This window comes from Haplochromis burtoni, unplaced genomic scaffold (genome assembly GCF_018398535.1).
Source record: "Haplochromis burtoni strain Fernald_Lab_line unplaced genomic scaffold, NCSU_Asbu1 Contig_1215, whole genome shotgun sequence".
Classification (NCBI taxonomy): Eukaryota; Metazoa; Chordata; class Actinopteri; order Cichliformes; family Cichlidae; genus Haplochromis; species Haplochromis burtoni.
In genome coordinates this window covers 43617-54227 of record NW_024583576.1, presented here as the reverse complement: position 1 = coordinate 54227, position 10611 = coordinate 43617, and the positions used below count along the sequence as shown (strand labels likewise).

The 10611-nt window shown below is 39.4% G+C and overlaps 1 protein-coding gene across 1 annotated transcript in view; it reads left to right on the top strand.

Moving 5' to 3' along the window:
- The window catches only part of LOC102309114 (protein O-mannosyl-transferase TMTC1), a gene marked incomplete at its 5' end in the record, with an annotated part of 19119 nt that extends 8822 nt beyond the window's left edge, over positions 1–10297 (top strand). Inside the window, 2 exon segments of the mRNA XM_005952034.3 lie at positions 6104–6177; positions 6845–10297. Of these exon segments, the coding sequence (XP_005952096.2) occupies positions 6104–6177; positions 6845–7022 (252 nt within the window).
- Positions 10298–10611: the final 314 nt, after the last annotated feature.

The window sequence follows — 10611 nt, the reverse complement described above, 5'->3', positions numbered from 1 at the left end:
TACGAACTCCGGGTCGATAACAGGCACCACACCCGCAGTAGATGTGCTCGGTGTGAGGTCTCGCAGCAAGCTATCAAATACGGGCATTTCTCGGCTTTTAAAAAAAACGCTATGCGTCGCCAGGTGTTTCATCAGGATTCGAGGTGTTACCTCCTTTGACAGTATCACAGTATCAGCTTAAAGCACTTGTTGCAGGCTGCTGAGTTTGCATCTTTTGCTGTGAAGTACAGCCAGACTTTGACCGCTTCATCCTTGGGCATTTTTAATCTGTAGCTCTGCTCTAAAAGAACGTACGTACCTGGGCCCGCCTACTATCCTTGGAAAGGTAAAATGATTGGCTAGAATTCAAAGTGCATGACATCTCAGGGGGAAAAAAAGCACCGAAATAAAGCACCGAAATGTGCGCTGCTTTTCAGTCTGGTCACTACCGTTTATGTCAGGATACCAGTACCCATCCCTAGGCGTGCATCGTGTAGTATACGTGGCGTAACGAGAAGCGATTAACACCTCACGACCAGCTGCCTATCAGCAGTCGTTTGGTTGCAAGAAAATCAAACCTGTCGGCCGTCGTGATTGTAGCTGCCTGTTCAATATTTTTCATTAGCAATTTAGCAAAGTTGATGGTGGTGGTGTGTGTGTGTGTGTCTGTGTGAGTGAAAGACGGAGAGGGAGAGCGAGAGCGAGACACAGATTTTGTGTTATAAGCTTCATGTTATGTACGTACAGTGTGAGCACTCAGGTCGCATCAGAGCATCGGGCCGTTTGGTGAGAGACCCTGCATCCTGACCTACGAACTTCCAACCCCTGAGACTCAATCATACAGTTTGAGCAGGAGCTGAATAACGCGACTGAAAAATTCGCAGTGTATGCCCAGCTTTAAAATTCTAGACCATCAGTCTGATCAGTTAAGTAGCAAGGGGGTGAAATAACAAGAGGTACACTACAGGGGCAACAGTGAGGCAGTCCCCAAAATTGGAATGGTTGTACGGGTGGAGGCAGCTTTCCCTCCTCATTTTCTCAGTTTTTCACTTGTTTTTTTCTCTGTAGACCTTACAAAGGTTTGCACAAATATGCGTGCCATTCCCAGATGACTGGCTTTGTATAAACAGGCAGTAATACTGAGCAGGACAGAGCCATAGACTTTCCTTAACCCATCATCAAGACCGGTATCTGCTCCTCTCTGCAAGTAGAAACAGGATGAGCACTAACAGAAGCCTAAAAACTGACCTCTACCAGGCCACTGGTGTGAGTGTTGTCAAACAGACTTCGTGAGGATGGCCTGAGGGGCTGACGTTAATGATCGTGACATTTTATGCTCATGTTTCCATGAGCATGGCGATCCGTTAGTGCCAGGGCTGCACAGTTATACATATTTTAATCATAAACATGATTTTGGCTTCCCACAACCATGTGAACATGATCACGTAATGCTCAAAGTGTGTGCCCCTCCACTTAAAACGCAAGCAGTCTGGACAAGTAACAGTAGGTTAATTGACAAAAATCTAAATAGCTTGCCCTTGGAAAGCTGAAGATCATCATCCAGTGTTTGGCACAAGTAATGTTCACCAGGAACAAAGTCAGCAAGATGACTTCAAGTCATTTGTTCAATTAATTGTAGACAGAACTAACAAAAGTTTAGACAGCATTCTGAAGGATGTACAGGATGTTAAGTCCAGCCTGCAATTCACGGATGGTGTTGTCGGTCAGCTGCAAACCAAAGAGAAAAGTATTAAAAGCAAATTGAAAGAAAGAGTTTGAATTAGTGGTCAGCAGCATATGCGGGGAAACCAAAGAGTTAACAACCAAGTTGGATTGTTTAGAAAATGAATAGAGGAGGAATAACATCGTGGTGGATGGATTAATAGACGAACATGCAGAAACTTGGGAAGCATTAGAGCAGGGGTGGCCAACCCGTGGCTCTCCAGCCGCATGCGGCTCTTTGCCTGGTTTCATGCGGCTCTTACGTTCATATCAAAGATTGTGTTTGTGTTTTGAGGTTTTTTTGTGTTTTTGTTTTAAAATGTGCACGTTCGCTTCACTTGAGTTCAATACTGTATTTTCATCAAATGGCCATGTGTGTGAGATGAAAATACTGCAAAGCTTCCCAGTAGGAGCAAGTTCGCCCTTAAAATGGCAGGGAAAAAATGCACAGCGAAAAGAAAATATGAAGATGAACACAGGACGTTTTTAACAGAGTGGGAGAGTTTATATTTTTTTTGTTGAACGCAATGGCAAGCCATTCTGCCTTATATGTCAGACGTCATTAGTGCATTTCAAAGCTTCAAATCTTCAGCGCCACTTCAGCTCACTCCATGCTAACATCGACCAGGAATTTCCAAAAGGGACTGAACTTCACAAGCACACTTTGAAAAGTCAGGCAGAAAAGCAGATACAGTTTTTCCAAAAATTTACGAAGCGGTTAGAGACCATAACGCTCGCATCCTATCAGCTGGCTTGGAACATTGCACGGGCTAAAAAGCCATACAATGAAGGGGAGTTCGTTAAAAAATGCCTCAGTGACGTTGTTGAAATCTTGTCTCCTGAAAACAACAAATTAAACCGCGTGGTATCAGACGTGCAACTGTCCCGCCACACTGTTGAACACAGAATATCGGACATTAACACGGCTATTGAATCACAGTTGCACTCTGACCTTCAAGCATGTGAGTATTTTAGTGTCGCTTTGGATGAGAGTTGTGATATAGAAGACAAGCCTCAGTTGGCAATATTTGCACGGTCTGTGTCAAACGATTGTGTGATCAAAGAAGAACTCCTGGATATTGTGCCATTAAAAGACAGAACCCGTGGCATAGATGTGAACAAACCATGATGGCTGCATTTGAAAAAGCAAATCTGCCCATAACGAAATTAACTGCAATAGCCACGGATGGAGCACCAGCCATGATGGGATCTGTGAACGGGCTTGTGGGGCTGTGCAAAGCTGACCAAACTATTCCTGACTTTTGGATTTTCCACTGCATCATCCACATGGAGCAACTCGTGTCTAAATCATTGAATTTAGATAACGTCACGAAGCCTGTGATGGAAATCGTCAACTATATCCGCACACATGCGCTTAGCCACAGGCAATTCAAGAATCTCATTGCTGAGCTGGACCAAGGGCTTCCAGGTGACCTGCCGCTGCACTGCACTGTGAGGTGGCTGTCAAAAGGCCAGGTACTCTCTCGCTTCTCCTCAAGTGGATTATGGATCTGGCCTTTTTGGTCGACATGCTGTGTCACTTGGACAGACTGAACCTGACCCTGCAGGGTAAGTTAAAAATGCTGCCTGACCTGGTGCAAAGTGTGTTTGCGTTTGTCAACAAACTGAAGCTGTTCAAGACACATATTCAAAAGGGAGTTATAGCATTTTCCCACTGCTAAAAGCCAGCAGGCAAGTCGCCAGCGCTGCCCTGAGTAAGCAAAGAGCCAGATATGCAACGCTGATTGAAAACTTGCACGAAAGCTTCGTGACCCGGTTCCATGATCTACAATTGAAAAGGCCACAGATTACGTTCCTCGTCGACCGATTTAATGCAGAGACCGGCTGTTTGAAAGTCCCGCTAGTCACAGATGAAGCTGCGGCTGATTTGGAGATGATCGATCTTTGTGAAGAGGACCAATTGAAACCTGCTTTAAGGGAAGGGACCATTGAGTTCTGGAAAAGTGTGCCAATGGAAAAATACCCCAATGTCAAATGGGCCGCGCTTAAGATACTGTCAATGTTTGGGTCAACATACGTCTGCGAGTCTGTGAAATCAAAGCATCGATCTGTTCTGACTGACACTCATGTGAAAGAATTGCTTCGAGTGGCAACAACAGAATACAAGCCAGATTTGAAGAGGATTGTTCAAGGCAAGGAATGCCAGAAGTCCCACTAAACAACATGCATTGTAGAAGTAAATGCTATTGTAGATTATTATATTTTTGTTTGTGGACTTGGTTAAACTGAGAGTTTGTGTGTGTGAGACAGTGCACACAATGTTCATTGTTGAAAATGACTGGCCTGTGGTTTTAGTACTGTAGGAGTCCATTTCTGTCATTATCATGTTGGTGTGTGACATTTACAATAAATCTGGCTGAGCAGAGATGTGTGTGTGTGTGTGTGTGTGTGTGTGTGTGTGTGAGAGAGAGAGAGGGAGGAAAGGATGGGTGATGTTCATGTGTGCCCATGCGTATGATGTGGCTCTTTGCGGTAACACAGTAAAAAAAAAAAGTGGCTCATAAAGTCCAACACTTGCTGAAGAACCAGCAGGGCCGCGACAGCAACACGTTCAAATCGAACGCGGTCACGTATGGCTGAGCCAGGCAGATTGTGGTCAGGTTACAATGATCAGGAAGAAGAGGAAAGAACTATTACTACAGCTGAGAGTGGCCAGAGACAGAGGTGATATTGCCGTCCTGAAACATGATAAATTTATTGTTAAACCGAGGTCCCGGAATGCTGGATTTAACACTTACACTTTCAGTAATATTGCCATTTAACGGCTAGAAATCAGAATCAGAATGCTGATTCTGATTTCTAGCCGTTATGGTTGATCAGTTTATTCCCGGATTCTCCGCAAAATATTTTTCAGTAGCTCATGGTAGTATTTGTAGCCTTAAATATAAGTTTCAGGAAATTCAGTCATTGCTGTCAACAAACTCATTTCTGAGACACATTTAGGTGCTGCCTTTGAGAATAATGAATTTGAAATGAATGGTTATAAGTTGTATAGGAAAGACTTAAACAGATTTGGAGGGGGTGTTGCCTTATATATATTAATGACAATGTGGCAAGCAAACTACGTATGAACTTAATGTTTGACGATCTGGAAATCGTGTGGGTTCAGTTACACCCGCTCCATGGCACGCTGTTATTGGTAGGTTGCTGCTACAGACTCCCTAGTAGCAATACGTTGTATGTAGAACGAATCTGTGAAATGTTGGAAAGATGGAAGACAAGGACATATTTTTATTTGGAGATTTTAATATTAATTGGTCATCTACTTCTTGTCCTTTAAGGAAAAAGAAGAGTTCATTAGCATCTACTGCTGTCTGTCTCAGATGGTAATCATTCCCACGCAGATGACGGTCAACAGAGGCAGGTCATAGGTCATCATCTTGTATTGATCATATATATATACAAATGTTCCTGAACAATGTTTAAACATTGTCTCTGTTCCAGTTAGTTATAGTGACCATAATCTTGTAGGCTTGACCAAGAAAATGAAACCACTGAAAACTGCATGAGAGATTGTTTTTCGTAGATCATACATAAACTTTAACACAGACAAATATTTTAATAAGAAGAATTTATATTATCAGCATGAGCTCAAGGAGGCCAATAAGGACAGCAAGAAGATGTGGAAAGTTTTAACCAATATAATGGGCAGAGTGATGCTCTGGTGGTGCCACACATCAGCACAGATGGAATGTTTATAAGTAAAGCTAAGGATATATGTCAAGATTTACTACAGCAATAAAATAACAAATTTAAAATGAGCAGAGGAGAGCCCATCCTATCATGCTATCATGGATAATAAGCAATGCCAATTTAAGTTTGAGGCAGTGAATGGTGAGACGATGGAGCGTTTATTAATATCACTTCCTGATGATACATCTTCAGGTTCTGATAACATAGACAGTAAACTGCTCAAAGCTGCAGCCAAGTTTGTGTCCCTTCCTATACATCACATAGATGTTTGGCATGCAGCTTATTTCCATCGCAGTGGAATGAATCGGAAAGAATTCCAATTCCAAAAAATAAGAATGCTGTTTTTAATGGTGTCAGTAGCAGACCTGTTAGTCTAAGTAAAGTTCTGGGGAGAATTGTTTATGAACAAATCATGCTTGCCCAACGGAAACACGTGTGTGATCAGACATTATAGAAAAGCCTTAATACTTATTCTTGGCACCAGTAACCATGAGCCATGGTCACACTGCGTATCGCTCTCAAGGTTTGAAAGGAAAGTACAGAGGCTGGTTCTACTGAGACAGTGATGTGCAGCTCACTGTAGCATAGCAACAGTAATGGGCTGCACATAGACATCCAGCAGTGTGTCCTCAATGGAGCATTCTGGCACATGCGTAATCTCTCAAATCTGTGCACGTCTCTTTCGCAGGTGTCTGGTATCGTGGGTAGAGCTGATGTGTTGGCCTGTCTGCTGTTTTTGCTGACATTCATCTCCTATATTAGGTAAGATATTAGATTATTGTAAGACAACACCATCCTCAACCTCTCTATGCACATTTGCAACTGTAAATTAGATTGGCCTGCCTGAGAGACTGATGCAGATTGAGTGAATAGAATAAACTTGAAAAGCTCCTACAAACGGGTGGTTGTAATACTGAATTATTTTTAACAAGTGAGTGAAAATGTTAAACGGTTTTGTTACTCATGTTCAGTCGTGTAATGCATATGACTTTGTGAGGTTTATGATTACAGCTTGGTGTTTAAAAAGTGAACAGAATCTCAAAGCACATAAGATTTTACAGAGTACTTTTACTGTTACCGTAGTTAGATTTGTTACGGGATGGATGGAAAATTGTTCATAAAAACATCATGTTTAGTCTCATTTACATACAGGAAGTGTTACAGCCTATTAGTGTATAATTTATATGTTCAGTATATCAGCTGAACATATAAAAGCTTATGAACACGCAGGTCTGACAGTTCTTAATTACAGCCATAAAAAACATCTAAATTTAGCTAATGTAACAAGTGATTTCTGTCGTTGTGTTAGACGTGCTGCAACATGACTGCCACGTCACATTTAACGAACAGAAGCTGTCCTGAAGCTAGTGACTTTACAAAAGCCGAGCTGTTTTGTTCTCTCATACTTTTGTCTCGTCTCCTCTCTCAGGAGTGTGAGTGGGCGTGTCTCTGAGGACTCGCTGGCCTTCACGGTGTCGTCATCTTCGCTGTTCCTCAGTTTGCTGCTGGGCACCTGCGCCATGCTGGTGAAAGAGACAGGCATCACCGTGTTTGGAGTGTGCTTGCTCTACGACGCCCTGGTGCTTTGCCGCAAGCCTCTCATGTAGTAAGGACACAGGCTCTTCCTTTCTTCCTGTTTATTTTTTCCCCATCTTCTTTTATCTGGCCAACATGTTGCTGAACGTGGGCATCGTTTTTCAGCAAATTCTAATACCTGTGAGCTACCACTACAACCATAAAGAATTTGTTTGTTAGCAGACAAAATGAGCTTTTTCAGGCACTGTGCGCATAAAGAATAGATCACTGAAAAGCTTCTGTTGGGTTTTACTTTCTCCAAGTAAAAAACACTTTTATATTGAAACAATAATGACAGCTTTCATAAAGAGGTCTAGTGTAAGTCTTGTGTAAAGGTCAAGGTTTGATTTAGACATCTTTACACCCAATCTGTACGTTTTTTTATGATCTGTGTTTTATCCGTCTTCACATTTCATTCTATATTTCTGAAAAATTTGCTTTGGACTTATAAAATTAAAAGAAACTAATAAAAAGTGTCAGACCTTCAGAGAGAAAGAGCTTTTTTAAACAGTGTTTGAAAATAATACGAGCAGTCTAATTTGTGCCTGTAACAGAGCGTGATGCCGCTGGATCTTCAGATGTTTTATTAGAGGTGTACACCTGATGTTATTGAACAGGAAGTGAACAAGCTTACTCTAGAAGTGTTAGGGGCTGACTGATTCAAAAAAGCTGGCAATAATTATCACAATATAAATGAATTAAACACAAATATATCAGAGTATGTTTTGTATTGGTGTAACTGGTGACTCCTCTATACATACATTGTGTTCTACTGTATTATGCTCTTGCTCATCCTTTCTCTGTGCTAGTGCTGTCCAAGGTACACAAGATTAAATCTACCAGATTAAAAGATCCAGCAGGCAGTTTGAGGGTATTTTTTTTTATCCATCAGTGAATTTAAAAGATAAGAATTAAACGAGAGCCAGATTAACCCCTTGACCCCACACACTCACTCTTTGTCAGGTTCCCAGTTGTGCACTTTGGCCGCTCTCCCCAGAGCCACACAACCATTTTTAGGCTTAGTTTTGACCTGGACCTTTCAAGCACTTTCTACAGCAATCCAAGAATATGTTTTAACCAACCTTTAACTGTTCCACAGTCTAAACTCGTTGTGGTGACAGAGCCTGGAATAGTCTTCCTCCTGATATTAGATCTGCACAAACGCTCAAACATTTCAAATTGTTAATAAAGAGACATTTTTGTGGTCTGGATTTTTAACACACATTGACTTTAATAGCCTTAGTTGTTGTTGTTGTTTTAGTTGTTTTTATTGACATATTGTATTTATTTGTTTTTCTATATTTTACTGCATCATTGTTGTGCATTTTATTTATTTTAGTGGCATTTTACAGTGTTAAGCACTGTTTGGAAATGTGCTATAATAAACAAACTTGACCTAAATACTTGTAACTAGGGATGATTGTTTTAATAATAGAGTATCGATTATTCCTTTGATTAATTGAGTAGTTGGATAAGAAATACTTTTTTTTATTCATGGGAAATTATAAATATTCAAAAGACAAAAAACTTTTTCAAAATAAACTGCATACAACATCTGTCCAAAAAACTAAACCCTTTGATTGTATTTAAGTGTGCAACGAAAGAGTTAGGGTTTATTCAAAGTTATGACAAATTCCTGCGTAAAAATGATCATCATACATAATGAAAACAATCTTATGAAAAATAACTACATTAGTCTTTTGAATATTTTATGTAAAGCCAATACAGTTATGCTGTATATTATATTATATATTGGCATTAGCATTACCTAAGTGCAAAGCTGGAGAAAAGAGTAAGTCATGCCACTGAATGGTTGCTAAAATTAAATCCAAATATGAGCTAGGTGAATGTCCCAAAACATCTGCTATTTTCTGCAGTTAATGCTTAATTATTTAAAGTTGCCATATTTTTGTAGCATGCACATGCTTGACATGAAGGAGTTTAGGGTTAGTTACAAAATACATATATAAAAAAAATAAAAATTATTACAACAATTGTTGGGATATTTTATGCATTTTTTCGTATTAACGTTGTTTTAGACAAATATGAAATAATTAAGATTATTAGTTAAGCATCTAAGGGCAGTTTCTTGAATGGAAAAAAGAGACTGTTTTTACTAGAAGCAGGACTATCACTTTTTCTGATGTACTTTATTCTTCAGTTTTACATATTCATAGAAACAGTATATAATATCTCTACCGTAAGAAGACTCCAGTAATTCAACCACATTATATAGCTTCTTAGAAGTGCAACTATACGTCAGTTCAGTTCAGTTCAAACCAGTTTTATTTATACAGCGCCAAATCACAACAGCAGTCACCTTAAGGCGCTTTATGTTGTAAGGCAGACCCTACACTACACTACAATACACACAATAATACATCCCAACGTGATGACTCATGACATACTTACTAATTAATTAATTACCCTCTAAGGGGTACAATGAAGGAACAGGAGAGGAAATTCCATACAGAGTGAGGAATGTGAAAACTTTCAGCTCTGAGTGAAATGTAGGCTGAGTTGGATTCAGTGCAAAAATTAGACAGTGTTGGTGATTTTGAACTCGATCAAAATCAGTGTTTTACTTTCACCACATCTTCCCTGAAATATGCACACCTCCATCCCATCGCTCCTTTCCTTTTTCCCCAGTTACAGAAAATTGGCATCCTGCTGTTAACAGCAGCAGAATTTTTTTTTCACATCGTGAGCTTGATATTAGAATTTTAATTTCTAATGTCATAATATAATTCTAATCTGCCTAGTATTGGACAACTAGGACAATAGAACACAAATTGCAATGACTGATTCTTTTTTCTTTTAATTCCACTGTATAAAAATTGGATGTGATTCATGAGGTAAAATTAACACAAACGTCTGTGTACAGACAAGATACAGCAGATTGTGGTTGCTGAAAGTAACTGCTGCTACAGCTTCTCTGCTGCTGCTCACGTCATCCCTCAGATCAAAATGACAAAGTGCCTCATTGTTCTATGACGTCTCTAATACTTAAATAAAAGTATTTCATTACAACAGGAACTTGTAAACAAAATTATTATAAAGGTAAAACTATCCATTTTCAAGTCCCTCTATCACTGTTTTTTATAATATAAGTACTTGTAAGTATAAGCATATGAAAAATATCAAGTGTGCTGTGTGGAAACAAGTTACATTATAATCAACTGAACCTTCTCAGCCGCACCTGCAGAGTGACTCCTATGGGCAGAAATCTGTGCCATCAGAAACTGTATTTGAATAAGTTAAATTTGAATTTGAATTGCTTGGATTGAATCTGAATTGTAACTTGAATAAATGCTTTTAAAAACTGAATATGAATTATCCTAATTTGAAATTCAATTTATTGGTTTGTAAATGATCATCACTAACTTTAAATTGAATTTTATATTTTGAAAATGAATTCAATTGTTTTGAAACTGTATTTTATCAATTAAAATTTATGTTCTCAAATAATTTCAGATTCACTTCTCACCATTCAGTTTCAGTTCTACAATTCAATTTCATTTCCAAAATCCAGTTTTTTGGGACTTACATCCGGTTCAGGTTCAAGAGTAATCGAGCGCAGATTAATAGAACTACGTTTTACTAGCGGACCGAAAGTGTTAC